The sequence below is a fragment of the Somniosus microcephalus genome, chromosome 18 (assembly GCF_052327205.1).
Source record: "Somniosus microcephalus isolate GS21.2 chromosome 18, FLI_Smic_1.0, whole genome shotgun sequence".
Classification (NCBI taxonomy): Eukaryota; Metazoa; Chordata; class Chondrichthyes; order Squaliformes; family Somniosidae; genus Somniosus; species Somniosus microcephalus.
The window spans coordinates 60,265,964-60,285,678 of NC_141004.1; the positions used below are offsets into that span (position 1 = coordinate 60,265,964).

The 19,715-nt window shown below is 43.6% G+C and overlaps 1 protein-coding gene across 3 annotated transcripts in view; it reads left to right on the top strand.

The window, feature by feature from the left end:
- The window catches only part of LOC147105315 (homeodomain-interacting protein kinase 1-like), a 113,086-nt gene that overhangs the window by 52,080 nt on the left and 41,291 nt on the right, over positions 1-19,715 (top strand). For all 3 annotated transcript variants that reach the window (XM_086011565.1, XM_086011566.1, XM_086011567.1), the window contains 3 exons: positions 6,012-6,135; positions 16,442-16,561; positions 19,425-19,511. In XM_086011565.1, coding sequence (XP_085867691.1) covers positions 6,012-6,135; positions 16,442-16,561; positions 19,425-19,511 — 331 coding nt within the window. The remainder of the gene's footprint in view (positions 1-6,011; positions 6,136-16,441; positions 16,562-19,424; positions 19,512-19,715) is intronic.

The following is a 19,715-nucleotide window of genomic DNA, read 5'->3' on the forward strand; positions in this document are numbered from 1 at the left end:
ACCCTTTCGGGCAGTACATTCAGATCATAACTCGCTACTTAAAAAAAATTCCTCTCCTCTCTCCCTTGGTTCTTTTGCCAGTTATCAAATGTATGCCCTCTGGTTACTGACCCACCCACCAGCAGAAACAGTTTCACCTTATTTACTCTATCAAAACCCCTTGCAATTTTGAGTACCCTTAACTGCCTCTTTAGTTTATATTTCCACTCTTTATTCTTCCTCCCAGAATGCATACTTCACACTTCTCTGCATTAAATTACATCTGCCATGTGTCTGCCCATTTCACCAGTCTGTCTGACCTGAAGTCTGCTACCATCCTCACTGTTTACTACATTTTCAAGTTTGGTATCATTTGAAATTGTGCCCCCTTTACCCAAGTGCAGGTCGTTAATGTATAAGAGCAGTGGCCCAATACTGACCACTGAGGAACACCACTGTATACTTCCCTCCAGTGTGAAAAAACGAGCATTCACCACTACTCTCTGCTTTCTGTCTCTTAGCCAATATCGTATCCATGATGCCACTGCCCCTTCAATCCCATGAGCTTCAATTTGGTAACAAGTCTATTATGTGGCATGTTATCAAACTTCTGTCCTGACATTTTGGCTAAGTTTGACTCTGTTAGTTAATTAAAAAATATTTTCTGAAATGATGACAGTGTTTTCCTTTGGGCAGCTGACACTGTCTTTTGAAAGTTACAGCAGAAAATTCCTGGGAGTATGTTGAAATTGAGATGGGGCCCCACAAAGAAAAGTTTGAAAACCACTGATTTTAATTTACATTCTGAAGGAAACAAGGATATAATTCTTCATAAGATTTTGGCAGTGATCTGGTTGATATCTGATTCCTCCATTGCTGCATGGTTCATCCATCCATTTTATGTAAAAAAAAAGTTCTGCATCTCTGATACAATTTCTTGATTCAGAGTGGGGGATGAGAGTTTACAGAATCAAACAAATGACTAATGCCACTTCACTGCCCTAGTAAATAAATGACTTAATTTTTACATTCCTATCTAAAAATAGTGCTAAAAATTCAGTAAATATACTGATCTTAAAAAAAAAAAAAAAAAAAAATTATATACAGTACAGGAAACTTTGGTTTATCCAGAGGTTATATGTCCGGAATACTCGATCTAACGGCAAAAATCAGGAGCCGTTTTCTATAAGTTTTTTTAGTTCTCGTTGCTTTTTTCCCCCCACTGTAGCTATAGCAACAGCTTCAGCTAGAGACGCTTGCAGCTGCAGCTGATTGTTTTGAAGCTGTTGCTAAGCAACAGGGTTTGTTGATTCACACGGAGCTTTTCAGTTCCGTATCTCTCAACATTAACGCTGGTATGTCCGGCACTTTTGATGGTACGGCACCAGCTCGGTCCCGTCAGTGCCGGATATCAGAAAGTTTCCTGTACATTGCATAGTATAGGGATTTCTAGTGCTATGTTGTGGCACTGAGCTATACTGACCACAAAGGTCTGAATTCAATCCCTGGCCTACTTGGTGGATTTAGCTGATGTCAGGTGGTTGGAAAGTTGGAGGTGGTATTTTTTACTTCTCCATACTTCTCCCTGCTGGAAGTGGGAACACTGGGAGAAGAACATTTCCCTTTGGGGCAGGCAGTGAAGCTTGCAGTAAACGATCTTATCTTCTAGTGGTGTATTCAGAAAATATCTCAGAACACCAAACCTTCCCCTTGTACTACATTCTCGCCGCTTGGTTTTATGGCTTTTTTTGGGGGGACTCTTATTCTACCTGGTATCTAATTTTTTGGCAAGTTTTATGATATTTTCATGACATGGAAAATCTTGTACTCAGAGTCACAATTTTCTGATATAAGCAAATTCCTGGCAATATCTTAACTCCTGAACATTACCAAGTGGCTTTCTGCTCTGTTTATTATTGGGTTTGACTGTATGCAACGGCTCCCAGTTTAATTAAATAGTTCAGTTAACCGCTACTTAATTGACTACGGCTATCAATCAGATATTAAAAAATCTGGTAATTCGGCCAGAATCTCGATGCACAGCAGTCAGTGGCAGTACTGAAGGCTCAGTGAGAGTAGTGTGGCCCAATAGATACAAACCAAAATCAACTTACACTGGCGTTCGTTTAGATGAGATTCTGGGAGAGCAGCACCCATGAGCTGGCTCCTTGTATTTACACGACTAAGTTCAGCTGCTTTATCCCAACAGCACGGTCAGAGACTTCGTTTTTTGTGGCAGCCAGATTTATGGTGTAAACATGAAGAGCCGGGTAGTGGCTTTCGATCTTCCAGAATCTCCACCAAACAAGTACATATAAAACACCATTTATATCTTGCCTTTTAATTAAAAAAAAAAAAAAAGGGTTCCAAGGTTTTGGCAGAATGAAAATAGATGTCAAACAGGAAGGAAGATTGTTAGGAGCGGTTGAAGAAATGGGTTTTTGAGGAGATTAGACTAACTACTAATATTCCAGGGTCCCAGACCTGAAACGTTAACTCTGTTTCTCTCTCCACGGATGCTGCCTGGCCTGCTGAGTGTTTCCAGCATTTTCTGTTGTTTAATATTCCAGGACACTTGATACCACTGCCGGCATAGATCCACAGTGTCTGAATTATACTGAAATGATGCACCCTGTCTATAAATGCTACAGTACAAAATACTGATCGATACCTGCTCAACAGATTGTAGTTAAAATGGCAACCAAACTGACCAGGTGTATTTAGACAATACTTTGCCTTTTATTCGTTTATTTTTCTGGTTTATTAACACGTGCTTTCCCCTCATCTGAAGAAGTGGCTCGCGGATGTGAAATACCTGCCCTAAGCGGCCATTTTTTCTGTTTGAGTGTCTGCAGACTATTTGGTCATTTGAAGGGGTCCACTTTTTGCCAAGCCTGATGAAGATTGAGCCGATGAAGATTGAGCCGATGATCTTTCTTTTAAGCAGTATGCTTTAGGACTACTGCATGTGATGCATCTACTGTAGTCCTGGGAAGGGGAGGGAAAGTATCTTTTTGATGGCCTGTTGTTTCTATGAACTGCAGCCCTTTTACCCAAGTTTACATGCAACCAAATGGCCCATTTTGTAGGTATGTGTTTTACCTCTAATATTCTTAACTGTATAATTAGTCTATGTGCTTTAGAATCAGAATTAACAGCAGGGAAGGAGGCCATTTAGCTTATCATGGTGCTAGAGTTATTCACTTGAATCCAATTTCCCTGCCCTTTCCCCATAACTTCTGATATTCTTCGTTTTGAAATACTTATCCAATTCCCTTTTTTAAGAGTTGATTATAGTCTGCTCAAATAGCTTCTTATGGTATTTATTGTCAACCAGTAGAAGCAATTTTTATAATTTTAGAAATCGACTGGTTGTTTATTGATATTGGAAATACTACATCACAACTTTAGATAGCACCTTTATTGTAGAAAATATCTTGAGGCACTTTACAGAGAGGGGAAGAAAATAAATGGATATAATGGAAATAAACAAATGGATGTCGGGCCATGGTGGGAGAGTTAGAAGAGATGATTGAAAGCTTGTTTCAAGGGTGAGTTTTGAGAAGGTTTTTAACAGGCGCCGAGAGTTGCAGTGAAGCAGAAGGGTTTAGGCATGGAATTTCAAAGAATAGGGCCGAGGTGACTGAAGGGTCTGCCATGGCGGGATGGGCAGGGGCTGGGGGATGCATAAAAGGCCAGTATCTGAGAACTGGAGTGGGTGGGGTTTGAAAGTAGGAGAATGTTACTGAGATGGGATGGGTAAGGCTGTGGAGGGATATTTTTTATTCATTCATGGGATGTGGGCGTCACTGGCAAGGCCAGCATTATTGCCCATCCCCAATTGCCCCTGAGAAGGTGGTGGTGGTGAGCCGCCGCCTTCAACCGCTCCAGTCCATGGTGAAGGTATTCCCACAGTGCTGTTAGAGAGGGAGATCCAAGATTTTGACCCAGCTACGATGAAGGAACAGCGATATATTTCCAGGTCAAGATGGTGTTTGACTTGCAAAAGAACTTGCAGGTGGTGGTGTTCCCATGCGCCTGCTGCCCTTGTCCTTCTAGGTGGTAGAGATCACGGGTTTGGGAGGTGCTGTTGAAGCATTGGCGAGTTGCTGCAGTGCACCTTGTAGATGGTACACACTGCAGCCATGGTGCGCCAGTGGTGGAAGGAGTAATGTTTAAGGTGGTGGATGGGGTGCCAATCAAGTGGGCTGCTTTGTTCTGGATGGTGAAGGGCTGCTTTGTCCTGGATGGTGAAGCGCTTCTTGAGTGTTGTTGGAGCTGCAATTATCCAGGCATGTGGAAAGCATTCCATCACACTCCTGACTGTGCCTTGTAGATGGTGGAAAGGCTTTTTGGAGTCAGGAGGTGAGTCACTCACTACAGAATACCCAGCCTCTGACCTCCTCTTGTTGCCACAGTATTTATGTGGCTGGCCCAGTTAAGTTTCTGGTCAATGGTGACCCTCAGGATGTTGATGGTGGGAGATTCAACGATAGTTATGCCATTGAATGTCATGGGGAGGTAGTTAGACTTTCTCTTGTTGGAGATGATCATTGCTTGGCACTTGTGTGGTGTGAATGTTTCTTGCCACTTATCAGCCCAAGCCTGAATGTTGTCCAGGTCTTGCTGCATGTGGGCACGGGCTGCTTCATTATCTGAGACTTGCGAATGGAACGGAGCACTGCAGTCATCAACAAACCTCCCCACTTCTGACCTTATGATGGAGGGAAGGTCATTGGTTAAGCAGCCATCTAGGTCATTGGTTGAGCCTAGTACACTGCCCTCCAGCGGCTGAGCTGATTGGCCTCCAACAACCACAACCATCTTCTGTTGTGCTAGGTATGACTCCAGCCAGTGGAGCATTTTCCCCGATTCCCATTGACTTCAGTTTTGCTAGGGCTCCTTGGTGCCGCACTCGCTCAAGGGCAGTCACTCTCAGCTCACCTCTGGAATTCAACACTTTTGACCATGTTTGGACCAAGGCTATAATGAGGTCTGGAGCCAAGTGGTTCTGGTGGAACCCAAGCTGCGCATCGGTGAGCAGGTTATTGGTGAGTAATTGCAGCTTCTAGCACTGTCGGCGACCAACAGCACAAGGTTGCCATTCAGCCTGCCGTGCCTGTGCTGGTTCTTGGAGCAGTGGTGCTTAGCCCCACATCCCTGTTTTTTTTGTCCGTAACCCTTTAAGCTCCTCATCAACTCCCTTTTAAAATAATTTATGGAATCGGCTTCCAGATCCTGACAACTGAGTGGAAAACATTTCTCCTCATATCTCTCCATTAGATCTTTTGCTAATAATTTTGACTCTGTGACCTCTGGTTATTGAGCCACTCACCAGGGGGAATAGTTTTTCTTCATCTACTCTATCAAACGTGACCCCAAAGTTTTGCACAGCCTGGTTTGGCCTGAGCAAGGGGCTGGGGAGGGGAATTGAATTGGTGACTCGGGAGTGGATTTGATGATGGGGACTGAAAACAATTGCTTTGGTTTTCCTGATTTTCAGTTGACTCAGAGTGGTGGCAAGTGGTGGAGGTAAAGCTGTGTGTTAGCATAAATGTGTACGGTGACTGTGTTTTGCGTATTAGGTGAATTTTGTTTTGAAGCATTTAATATTTTTAATGAATGCAGAACTTCTTGGCTCCAGATTGGACAGCAACTCTTCAAAATCGGTATTTGGGGAGTTCTGGCATAAACGTGAACAGTGCTGACCTGCCAGCCTCATTCATTTCTTCATTCATTTTTGACTTTTAAAGTTGTACAGACAATTATTGCCTCGACTTTGAATTATCTTTAAAAAAAATTTTACGGGTGTTCTTCTGTTTCAATGTTTGATTTTCTGCCACTGTACATTCGTTCACACCTGCACCTTTTGTAATGGCAGTAGAAATTTTAGTGGGAAGTTTGAAATGTTTAATGGCATGCTTCGTAACTAGTTGTTTAAATTTAGAATGCTGGTTTTAATCTCTTACTAAAGTAATGCATATCAATCTTGTATGAGTGGTAGTGCAATAATTTTTTTCCCCTCTTTGCAGAGCTCCTGAGATCATTCTTGGGCTACGATTCTGTGAAGCTATTGACATGTGGTCACTAGGCTGTGTTATTGCAGAGATGTTTCTGGGGTGGCCATTGTATCCAGGCGCATCAGAGTACGATCAGGTATGCAAAGTCTGAGAAAATCTGTAAAATGTGAAATTTTAAATATTTGTGCATGTTACTGATCATATATCACCTTAAGAGAAGATAACTTTAGTAAATACAGGAAACTGGTTTATCCGGAGGTTAACTGTCCGGAATGCTCAATCCACTGGCAAAATTCAGGAGTCGGTTCAGTAAGTTTTTTTTCTTCTCGTTGCTTTTTTTTCACTAGTCAGGCTCTGCAAGGTCTAACTAAAGCTGTTGCTTAGCTACAGAGACGCTTGCAAGCTACGGCCGACTGTTTAGAAGCTGTTGCAGGGTTTGTTGCTGGATACGGAGCTCAAAAGCTTCCGTATGTTTTAACATTAGTGCTGGTTTGTCCGGCAGTCTTGATGGGACGGCAACAGCTCGGTCCCGTCGGTGCCGGATATCTCAAAGTTTCCTGTAGCTTTGTTTCTTAATCAATAGGAGGACTTTATTATGCTGAGACTATTAATTGTAACTGGAATCTGCTTTAGAACACATCGGGCTGTCGGTCTTCAATGCTTTCCTGATTTGTGTGGTAAAGTGGTAATCCCAGCTGTAAGAAGGCCCATATTCAACTTGCATGTTTGTAAGATAAGAGGCACTTCAGTATTTCTTTTCCATGTTCTAGTGGAGACTCACTCCTTGAATTTTAGAAGCTGTTGCCAGACTTACTGACTCTGCTTCTGCCCTGCACAAGATAGAAATGTTAACAGGGAGCTATTGCCGGGAACCAGTATAGAGTCACTCTCCCAAAATCAGCACTGCAGTGTGAAACCACTCGAGTGTCCGTCATCTGCAGGAGACCTAATCCAAAGGTAACTTGATATTGCAGTTTCAAATGGGTGGTCACCAAGAAAATTATCATTGGGAAGACTAAAGCCATTGTCTTCAGCTCCTACCACAAACTCTCTTCCCTTGCCACCGATTCCATGCCCCTCTCCAGCCACTGTCTCTAGCTGAGCCAGACTGTACGCAACCTCCAATTGACCCTAAGTTGAGCTTCTGACCTCTCATCCTCTCCATCACAAAGACCACCTACTTCCAACTCTAACACATCCCATCTCTCTCTTTTCCCCCCCCCCCCCCCCCCGACTCAGTTTATATGCTGCTGAAACCCTCCTCCATGCTTTTACTCGACTATTTCAATGCTCTCCTGGCTGGCCTTCCATCTTCATAAACTTGAGCTCATCCAAGACTCTGCTTCCTGTGTCCTAAGTCGCACCAAATCCCATTCACCTATCGCTCCCATGCTCGTTAACCTACATTGGCTTCCGATCCACGAACATCATGATTTATGAAATTCTCATCTTCGTGTACAAATTTCTCCATGGCTTCGCCCCTCCCTAACATTTGGTGATGGCGTGAGCATGAGGTGCAGGGAAGAGGAGAGGGGACGGGAACTGGGGACAGGCTTAGGAGAGGGCAAGGGCTGGGGAGCAGGAGGGCGGTGAGGGAAGTGGTAGTGCGTAAAGTGAGGCAGAGAAGTAAAGGAAGGGGAGAGAAGGAGGGGAAGGGGAGGGAAATGGCAAGCAGGACTTTGCCTCAGCGAGGGGAGTTCCAGGCAACTAATTTTGCTTCCAAGCGGGGTAGGTCGGATGAGTCATGATGTGACTTTTTTTTACTTGGTGGGAGAGGGGAGTGTTGATGCTATTTGTGTCAGTTGTGGGTGGGTGCAGGTAAAGGGTGGAGTTGTATCATACTGAGAACTTTGCTTCAAGGCGGGGGGGGAGAGGGGCAGCATCCAAGTATTTCCTGGGGCTGGGATGGGATCATTTGGTTCATTGCCTGATTTTTGGCTTCTTGAATTCACCTTTGTGGTTGAGTAATTTTTCTGCTTGCCAATCACGTGGTGGGGAATCTGCAATCTCTTAAATGACTTAAGAGCCATAAATTAGTTTTAAACGTAATGTTTTTGGTTACTCGCCTGTTCTATTTTGCATTTAGGAGGGCTATCTTTCTGTAGGCCGTACTTGGCTGCAGGTGCCTTTCAGTTCTTTCTTTGAGGTCTAGCATTTTTTAGTTTCTTTTTTAAGGCGGTCTATTTCTAATGCACATTTTACAATTTTTTCTCCTTTTAATGGTTCCAAAGGTGAGTTACTAAATTTTTCCTTTAGGTGGTCCTCTCACTTAACATGACTCGCAGCACCACCTACAGGTGGGCTACCTTTGGAATGTTGTGACCACGTGGTGTTTATATTTATAAATATTTTTGATGAAACATTTTTACATAGAGGAATTTTTTTTTCAAATTTCCCAGTCACAGTTATCCCTCCGCACTGACCTTCACTTTCAGAAGCACAAAATTTAATGGTGCACATTCTGAGGTTGCTGCCCTTGTGACCATCTTTGCTGCATTTTTGAGGCTAAATGCAGAAGCAAAACAGGTCTTCAACCAGCTTTGACTTCTAACACTTCCTGCTGTATTTTCCATGTGAATGCCACCGGCTAATGCCAGTTTGTGCATATCCTAGCATATTTGTCATGCACTTTGTATGCATAGCAGTAACAGAAGTTTTGAAGATATTTGTACTAGCTAGTAAGAGTAAGCTACCTAACTGTGGAAGCTACTACATCCTTTTTTAAAACTCCTTCAATGTTTAATACTTTTTTCCACATCAACTCCTATTTGTAGAGTGTGCTCACGATGGTGTATTCCATCCACTCTAGTGCTGTCTTTGCAGTCACTGTTGTTTCAGCATTTGGTGTGGTATTGCCAACGAGCATAGTTTTTCAACCATGCTTCCCCCATCTCTGAACCAGTGAGTGGATAACATATCCATGGTTTAGAAGTTTGTGGTTGGGAACATGTGTACACACAGGAGAATGCTAAGTAGAGCAATAAGGTATGTTCATGTGACATTGTATCTAGTGATGCTGTTTCTCCAGTGATGCTGTTTCTCCGGTATTGTGCAGTTAAATGTAAAAGTTTCTGAACAGAGAATTTGGCAGAGTCTGTGTATGTATTCAAAAGAGCACTAAAATAGACTGTCAAGGTGCACACTGTGCATCAAAGTGGTTTCCTACATGTGTGTCAGCTGTAGCTCAGTGGGTAGCACCCTCAACTCTGAGTCAGAAGGTTGTGGGTTCAAGTCCCACTCCCGAGACTTGAGCACACAAATCTAGGCTGACGCTCCAGTGCAGTACTGTGGGAGTGCTGCACTGTCAGAGGTGCCGTCTTTCAGATGAGACGTTAAACTGAGATGGATGTAAAAGATCCTATTTCGAAGAAGAGCAGGTGAGTTATCCCCGGCCCGGTGTCCTGGCCAATATTTATCCCTCAATCAACATCACTATAAAACAGATTATCTGGTCAACATCACATTGCTGTTTGTGGGAGCTTGCTGTGCTCAAATTGGCTGCTGCATTTCCTACATTACAACAGTGACTACACTTCAAAAAGTACTTCATTGGCTGTAAAGTGCTTTGGGACGTTTGGTGGTCGTGAAAAGCGCTATATAAAGTCTCTCTCTTTTTCTTTATTTTTACATTCCACTGTTTTTAGGACTGTATGACTGACTCCTCTACCAAAGCTTGGCGTCATTTACTTTATTACCAGTAAATGTTGTGCACCCTTGACTCCCGTTTAAATACCAGAGTATCTTTCACGGCGTGCACTCAAGACATTGTGTACCAGGCTAGGAATAGACGAATTAGCTCTTGTACTTGTGAGTTTGAGTTATATCGCTCGCAGGTTAAGATATTGGTAGCGGTTGTACTGCAGTAGCTATGTGATGCCATTCGTGAAGTCACCACATCCAGGGGAGCCCCATTGTTGGGATAGTTTTTGAAAACACCAGGGAATACTAACTCTGCCTATTACACTGGTATAGCACAAAAGAAAGTGGCACTAAAGATGAAAACAAGGTCCGCTTTAAAAACAGCTTTTATTTTGTAACATTTAATGAATTAGTTTGCAATATGTGGCACTTTATAAGGTTGGGACTTTGGACATTTAGGTTTGATTATCTGTATACATACCAGCCCAGAACCTACTTGGGTTACTGTTGAGGAAATTCATGTTGGAGCTGAAGATTGGAATTACCAGTGCCAACATTTTCTCAGGAAAGCAGATAGATTTGAGATGGATAGGGAGTTCATGTTTCACTGTCATAAACAAGTTTACTCATTTGAGTAATCATGGGCCATTTGTGCATTTATATGTTGAAGATCCTCTTTTAGGTTATGGTCAGACTTCTAAGCCTGGACTTTTGTTTGGCTGAATCACGGCTTTTAAAGCTGTTTTCTCGGGTAACAAAAAGCCAGTTTTTCTAAATGGGATCTTGCCTCCAAAATGGGCAGCAGGGAATAAAAGTTAAGTGAAAGTGTTTCCTCTCATTAGCATAGGGATGTTCAGGCCGCTTGTAGCGTTGCTACTTGTACCCCAGCTGAGACCAGTTGACTCGGCACAGACAGGGAACTGAAAATGGGACCTTCTGGTCTCTAGAACTTGATCATTACCAATTGAGTCAAAGAAGAAGTTAAATTGTATTGTTTTTAGTTGTGTCTTAAGCTACTTGGTTCCATAACATTAAGTCGTGTTATTACTGCAATATTGATGCGTAGTCAATATCATTGTGTTTGAGTTTTAAAACTGAGCTTGTGGGAATTGTGGCCTGCTGGAGGTCTAATGGTTAAAGCTTTGTTCTTTCGTTTTTACAGTTTTTCAGTGGCTGTGCATGTGAATGCAGCTATTGGTGCACTTCAATCCATAATACTTGCAAGATATCACACTAGGATTAATGATTGTGCTGCTGTTTTTTCTAGGCTCACTGAGAAAATGAGAGTTCATTATTTGAAAATTCTGATCCAGAGTAGTTTTTTTTTAATTAAAAAGGCAGGCATGAAATGCTGAGCTTTAATTCTGGTCCCGTTGTTTTGTATCTTTCTCCAAAGATCACTTTTACCATCTATATTTCTGTGTCTATGAAATGAATTGCACAGTAACCTAGTGCCTGAAAGTGAGATAAGGTATGTTTATTGTACTTGGCACTTTCATTTCTGGGAAGTTAGGCCCAGTAAGTGGGTGTGGATATTGCAACAGACTTGTTTTGCGAGAAAGCTGCCGTGTGCGTAAAGCAACAGGTGACTACAATTATTGGCATCAGCCTATCTGCTGTGAAGTGTGATAACATTAACTGCAGTACATTACAGTTAATAGTAAATGTTTCCAAATAATGTGCTATTGTAAATTGTTAAACAGTTAAATGAGACCAATGTAAGAAATTAAGGCAATATTTTGAAAGTTACACCTTTTTTTTTTTCTCCCCCCCCCCCCTTCCCATCACCCCATTTAAATACATTTCTTGCACATGCCATTCCAATTAAGGTAGGCAAGTGACTAGCATTTTCCACCATAGCCGTTGATTTGCTCCATCAAATCCTTACCTCCATCCTTGATGCCTTTTGTAACCAGCCAAACCTTCACTGGCTCCCATCCCCATGGCATCTTTGTCCCCTCAAGTCCAAGAGGTGCAAACTGGAGTGTGCTTTGTGCACAACTTGCTTAGCCATCCATAGTCAGATGTGGCTGGACCACATCAAGCTGTACTAAAACTATCCACTACTGCAGGAACATCGTGGAGGGCAAAGATAACTACAGGCTCCTTTTCGCCACGGCCAACCGTCTCTTTACACTCCTCCCATGCTCCTTTCACGCTCACTTCTAACAAGTGCGAGGAGCTCAAGGAATGATTGTCACAAAGGTAGATCCATTCAGCTTCCTCTGCTAATTCCCTTCCCCTCCTACTTCCCTACTAAGTCAAACCTGCCTGCACCCTTAGCTACATGCTAGTCCTTGGTGACATCATCTAAAAACATGGGCTCAGCTTCCACATGTCTGCTGCTGATACTTAACTCGACCTCTTTACTACCTCTTGACCCCTCCACTGCTTTTATGCTGTCAGACCTCTTGTCCAACATATACTCTTAGATGAGCCGTAATTTTCTCCAAATTAACATTGGAAAGACCGAAGCTATCGTCTTTGGCCCTCACGATAAACGTTGCTCTTTCACCAACGACTCTATTCCCCTTCCAATCTACCTTGAGATAAACCGGACTGTTTGCAACTGTGGCGTTCTATCTGACTCTGAATTAAGTTTCTGACCCAGTATACTTTCCATTTGAAAGACTACCTACTTTCAGTTCCATGACATCACCTATATCTGCCTTCATCTCAGCCTATCTGCTGCTGAAACCCTCGTACATGGCTTTACCACTTCTATACTTTATTATTCTAATACAGGTAGACTATCCTTTATCCGCACTTCTGAAAACCGAAAACCGAAAGTTTTTTCGTGGAGCGTAAGTCGTGCGCACGACATTACCCGAGTGGCGCCAAACATGACCTGACGCAGCCGATGCTTGACCCACGCAGGTGTGAGGCGTCAGACATTAAGCGGTCTAACCAGTGGTCATTAAAGAGCATGCTAGAGGCTGTTCAAAAACTGGCTCAGCAAATTTAACATTTTTACTTTGTGGGCCCTAGAGTAGCAGGAGTGGTCCTCCGGGGCCCAGAACAAGAATTCCTGCACGCTGCCTCTTTTCTGACCTGATTTGCGGGCCAGCTTAGCATAGGAGTCAGCCGATATCCGGCTTTCCCACAACTGGCGGCGGCAGTCGAGCCCCAGACCCCCGCTAAGTCAAGGAATTCAGATACGGAGCAGGGGGAGCTGTAAACAGACTGAGCGGCAGCACAGAGAAGCAGGAAGGGGAATGAGACACGGAACAGTCGCAAGAGGTATCCTGAACTTTTAACATTTATATTAAATACAAATACTAATTACCAAATTAATTTAATGTTCAGAGTTTCCCAGCCTCATAATAAATATAATGCCGTTCTGAAATCCAAAAAATTCCAAATTCCGAAACACAGCTGGTCCCAAGGTTTTCAGATAAGGGATAGTCTACCTGTACTCTCCTGGCTCGTCTCCTATCCTTCACGCTGTGTAACCGTCATCTCATCCAAAACTCTGCTGCTCATATTCTATCATACCAAGTCCCACACTCGCCTATCACCGCTGTCCTCACTGACTTCCATTGGCTCCTGGTCCCCTAGCGCCTCAAACTTAACATTCGCATGCTTCTGTTTAAATGCATCCATGGCCATGCCCCTCCCTAACTCTGTAACCTCCTATAGCCCTATAACCTGCCCCTGCCTTGTGGTGTTGGAGCTGCACTCATCCAGGCAAGTGGAGAGTATTCCATCGCCCTCCTGACTTATGCTTTGTAGGTGGTGGAAAGGCTTTGGGGAGTCAAGAGGTGAGTCACTTGCCACAAAATACCCAGCCTCTGACCTCCTCTTGTAGCCACAGTATTTGTGGCTGGTCTAGTTAAATTTCTGGTCAATGGTGACTCAAAGGATGTTGATGGGGGATTCGACAATGGTAATGCCATTGAATATCAAAGGGAGGTGGTTAGACTCTCACTGGAGATGGCCATTGCCTGGCACTTATATGGCGTGAATATTACTTGCCACTAATCAGCCCAAGCCTGGATGTTATCCAAGTCTTTTAGGAGTTGAGAATGGAACTGAACACTGCAATCATCAACAAGCGTCCAACTTCTGACCTTTTATGATGGAAGGAAGATCATTGTTGAAGATGGCTGGGCTTCAGACACTGCCCTGAGGAACTCCTGCAGTGTTGTCCTCAGGCTGACCGCCAAAAACCACAACCATCTTCCTTTGTGCTAGGTATGACTCCAGCCAGTGTAGAGTTTTCCCCCTGATCCCCATTGACTGCAGTTTTATTAGAGTATGGCATCAAGGAGCACTATCAAATGCTTCCTTGATGTCAAGGGCAGTCACTCTCCCCTCACCTCTGGAATTAAGCGCTTTTGTCCATGTTTAGACCAAGGCTTAATGAGGTCTGGAGCCGAGTGGTCCTTGCGGAACCCAAACTGGGCGTCAGTGAACAGGTTATTGGTGAGCACGTGCCTCTTGATAGCACTGTTGATGACCATCACTTCGCTGATGATTGAGTAGGCTGATCGGGATTGGCCGGATTGTATTTGTCCTTTTTGTGGACAGGACATACTTAGGCAATTTTCCGCATTGCCGGGTAAATGCCAGTGTTGTAGCTAAACTGGAACAGCTTGGCTAAAGGCTTGGCTAGTTCTGGAACACAGGTGTTCAGTGCTACAGCCGGGATGTTGTCGGGGGCCATAGCCTTTGCTGTATCCAGTGTGCTCAGCCATTTCTTGAAATCACGTGGAGTGAATCACATTGGCTGAAGACTGTCATCTGATGGTAGGGAGGCCGAGATGGATCATCCACTTGGCACTTCTGGCTGAAGATGGTTGCGAACGCTTCAGCCTTGTCTTTTGCACTCGTGTGCTGGGCTCTACCATCATTGAGAATGGGGATATTCATGGAGCCTCCTCCTCCCATTAGTTGTTTAATTGTCCACCACCATTTATGAATGGATGTGGCAGGACTGCAGAGCTTTGATCTGATCCGTTGGTTGTAGGATCGCCTAGCTCTATCTATATAGCATGCTGCTTCCACTGTTTAGCATGCATGTCGTCCTGTGTTGTAGCTTCACCAGGTTGGCACCTCATTTTCAGCTATGCCTGGTGCTGCTCGTGGCATGCTCTACTACTCTCCTCATTGAACCAGGGTTGCTCGCCTGGCTAGATGGTAATGGTAGAGTGAGGGATATGCTGTGCCATGAGGTTACAGATTGTGGTGGAACACAATTCTGCTGCTGCTGATGGCCCACAGCACCTCATTGATGCCCAGTTTTGAGCTGCAGGATCTGTTCTGAATCTATCCCATTTGGCCTGGTGGTAGTGCAACACAACACGATGGATTGGTCACTCCTATCAATACTGTCATGGACTGATGCATCTGCGATACGTAGATTGGCGAGGAGGAGGTCATGTAGGTTTTTCCCTCGTGTTGGTTCTCTCGCCACCTGCCGCAGGCCCAGTCTAGCAGTTATGTCCTTCAGGATTCGGTCAGTAGTGGTGCTACCAAGCCACTCTTGGTGATGGACATTGAAGTCCCCCACCCAGAGTAAATTCTATGCTCTTGATACCCTCAGTGCTTCATCCAAGTGGTGTTCAACGTGGAGGAGTACTGATTCATCAGCGGAAGGAGGGTGATGGCTGTTAATTAACAGTAGGTTTCTGTGCCCATGTTTGACCTGATGCCTGGAGTGTTGAGGACTCTCGGGACCACTCCTTCCCAACTGTGTACTACTGTGCCGCCGCCTCTGGTAGGTCTGTCCTGCCGGTGGGACAGGGCATACCCAGGGATGGTAGTGGAGGAATCTGGGACATTGCCTAAAGTTTGATTCTGTGAGTGTGACATGTCAGGCTGTTGCGTGAGTAGTCTGTGGGGTAGCTCTCCCAATTTTGGCAAAAGCCCCCAGATGTTCGTGAGGAGGACTTTACAGGGTCGACTGGGCTGGGTGTGCCATTGTTGTGTCCGAATCCAATGCCTAGGTCGAAGCCAAGTGGTCCGTCTGGTTATATTCTTAACGGTGTACATATAAGATTCCGTGCCACTATTTGAAGAAGAGCAGGAGAGCTCTCCTGGTGTCCTCTGCATCATTTATCACTTGCCCAATATTAAACATCATCTGGTCATTTCTCATTGCTGTTTGTTGGACCTTGTGCACAAATTACTTCATTGACTGTGAAATGCTTTGGGATGCCCTGAGCATGCGAGAGGTGCTATATAAATGCAAGTTATTTGTTCTGATATTTGGTTTTCTAGTCATTTTTTTCTTTTCACTGCAGCTTTAAATGCCATCATTTTTTTAAAAAAAGTGCTGCTGCTCTGCAGTTCTGTCTGCTCAACTGTAAAGGAAGTTTCCAACTGGTTACTCTTAACAGCTGCTCGTTCAGTTGGTGTGTGCTCAACTCACTAGTACTGTTTAAAATTGAAGTGGCAGAGAGAGGAGCTGATGGTACGCACAGCTGTTGAACAACCGCCTGGAAACACTCTTCATTCTTGGGTGGACTGAGGCAGGACAGTGGACTGGCAGTTTAAAGCCTGCTGCTGAATTGAATGAAGAGGTAGTGAGTAGAGAAACTGGTAGCCAATAGGGTGAAAATCACAGGGTCTGTTGTAGAATGTTGGCATTATGACAAATTACTTTGCCTGGTCATCAAGCATAACATGGTGTTGCATTGCACAGCAACAGTCTGCAGACTGAATAGTAGTTCATCAATAAACTTCACTTTGTGTGTGGGGGGGATTTCTGCATCATGTAGGATTTTAATCAAAATCATCTCACAAATTTTCCAGTTGGAAGAAGGTTGCATTTATGGTTGTCCTTCTGTGCTTTCTTTCAGATTCGCTACATTTCCCAAACACAAGGTTTGCCGGCTGAGTATTTGCTCAGTGCAGGAACAAAGACTACAAGGTTTTTTAACAGAGATCCAGATTCAGGATATCCATTGTGGAAGCTCAAGGTTAATTATATCATCATTCTGATTTTAAAAATAGATTGGGCCACCATGGGAGATTCAAATTCGACTTGCATGTTTAAAAACTGAAAGCCGGGTGTTTTTTTCCAAGCATCCCTATTCTGCACTTGCAATCAATTAAAAAGACAGCTTTCAGCTGCTGAATTTTTAACTTGCTCCTCATTATCTTCAGTAATTATCTTCAATATATTCTTACCTGGCTATTTCTCTCTCTCTCCCTTCACCAAGCACAAGTGTTAACTGCATCAGTTGCAGTTTTGGAAACGGAATTGTTATGTATAGGTGTAGTCTGAACTGCTTGATGGCTAACCAGATGCATGTTTAAACAACGTGGGACGGGATACCAGATGTAGACGTAACTGGCAAACTCCTTTCCTTTCCCTTGAGGAGCTTTGGTGTGAATGTCAGACTGAAATTCAGTCTTGGGTGTTCCAGTTGCAGAATTTCTAGCATTTCACCCGTTGAGCTCTCGGCTTTTAAACTTCTGGTGCAACCCCGCAGTTGGTAAAAGTGGTTAACCAGTTATCTAACTTTCCTGTTTGTGAGTAGTGGTATATAGCTTAATGGAGCTTGTTCTCCTCCGAGTAGTTCTGGTCAGCCATAATGTTAATCCCAATACACATTGATTCCATGCTGTTCTGATTCTTGTATAGACTGCACTGTGAAGTAACTATTGTAGTGTCCGTTGCCTGCAAAATCCACCGACTCGCCAATGTAATCTTTACACAGCAAGAGAAGAAAGTCTCTTTTCAATCAATATCACACAGCTACAGGCGTACTGCCTGCTCCCTCCCAGCTATTCCGTAAGAAGCTTTGTACAGCCGCCTGTTTCCCTGTTTTAGGATTTTCCTCCTGTTTCCCTGTTTCAGGGTTTTAAAATTATTTGTATGTTGCTCCCGATAAGGGATGACTTCGTTGCCAGACAGTTTGTTGGCCAACTGCAGTGCCAAAAACACATTTTAATCACTTCAACAAAAGCAAAATGCTGCGGATGCTGGAAATCTGAAATAAAAACAGAAAATACTGGAAATACTCAGCAGGTCAGGTAGCATCTGTGGCGAGAGAAAGAGTTAACGTTTCAGGTTGATGATCTTTCATCAGGATTGAAACTTTCAGCATGAAAGGTCATCGACCTGAAACGCTGGGGTCGATTTTCCCGAACCTGTCGGGGAGAAGGGAGAAGGGTTTTTGACCCGCCTACTTTGACGTCCGGCCAATCCGCGCGATTTTCCCTTGATTGACCTTGTTGAGCCCGCTCAGCAGGCCAATTAAGGGCCACCCGGCAACAGGTGACGTCACAGACTGCAATTTCATCTGTCAAGATTTCTTGACAGATGAAATATCAGTGTTTCACAGCTGTTTGAAGCTGTGAAACACTGACACTGAGTTCTAACATGAGTCCTTCTGCACAGACTCAGTTAGAACTCTCAGCAGCACTCAAAGCTGAAGGCTTTCACTTTTCACAGATTGCAGCCGTTCAACTTTCAGTTCCGGCTGAATGATGCGCTCCCGACGGCTACAGGAAGAAAGGCTGTTAAGGGAAGTACAGGTAAGTAAAAGTTCTTTAAACACTTTAGACACACCAAACACACTTACCTTTGCACTCATGTACCCATCACTCACCTGAGCACCGACATTGCGACCCCTCCAACTCCTTCAACCCGACGGCCCGCCTGCTCTAACCTGGCGTGGTTTGGAGCTGTCGGGAAACCCCTCAAAATAGGGATTAGGCTAAAAACTACCTGTTAACAGGCAGTTAATTGGCACTAATCCCTTCCCGCCTGGTTTCGGCGGGTCCCAGTGCGGGGCGGGTACCCGCCGCCCCTGAAACTTACGTGGGGTGGGGTTTTGGGCGGGATGGTGTCGGGACCCCCAAATTCAGGATTTCCCCCCCCCCACACACACGCCTGAAACCCCGCCTGACGGCTCCACGAAAATCTAGCCCGTTAACTTTGTTTCTCTCTCCACAGATGCTACCTAACCTGCTGAGTATTTCCAGCATTTTCTGTTTTAATTTTAAATACTTCAGATTGTATAATCTGAATTTGGTTAACAGTCTCTTCTTTCTTCCTTTCCCCTGCCTTAAAATAAAAGATTTTGAGGGCAAGTAATAGAAATTTGGAATTGACATTACCTTTAACAAAATATATTAAATGTTGGAGGGCACCTAATGTTGATGTTAATTCTATATGAACTGTAACCAGTTGCTATGCATGAAGGAATCTGTACAGTCGGCACCAATATTGAGAATTGAGGCTTAGTTAATCTTATTACACAAAGGGAATATTTAATAGTGTAATGTTGTTCTTGCCAAAATTCCTTTATAAACTTATCAAAAATAAGATGCTCTAATTAAACGAATAATTTGCTGAGAGAGCTTCCCCCTCCCCCTCCGTGGTATAGGGCTATTTAATCCTGTTAATTTGAAACTCTAGAGTTGCCATAACCATCTTTTACATTTTAAAGAAATAGATTAATCATATTTGGAATTAAAAACCTAATCCTAGTTATTCTATTCTGAAGATTGACTTCCCCGTCACTTTTGTGATGTTCTAAAATGGAGTCAGAAAAATAATCTGGCCATTGGCAAGTTAAAAGTATGGGCTGAAGAAATCGAGTGTTCAGCTTTTTTTTGTGTAGTTGTGGTCTGTGCAGTTTTTATGTAAGTTTTTCAGTGTTGGAAAACAAACTATTATTGGATCAACATAACTGGCCATATTCTCTGTACAATCCAAAGTACACACAATTAATGGATCGTATGTTTCTATTTCAGTGTTACTGTGCTGTCAAACTTTCACTATAGCTTGTGTGTGTGTTTGTTTGGAGAGTCATTTTTTTTCCTATTTAGACACCAGAAGAACATGAGTTAGAGACGGGGATCAAATCGAAGGAAGCGAGAAAGTACATTTTCAACTGTTTAGATGATATGGCTCAGGTAAGCATGGAACTTGAAAATTGGCTTGCTGCAAGTTGTAGAATTTATTGCTTATTGGTGGAATAATTGAAAATGAATATATTAAAATTTTCTGATTCCAGTTCTTCATATAAACCCCTTTTATATATTTTTTTTTAGCCATGAGGGCTGCCAGTCCCTCTTCCTTTAGCCCGTAGCTGTGATCATCTGATCGCAAAGCGCATT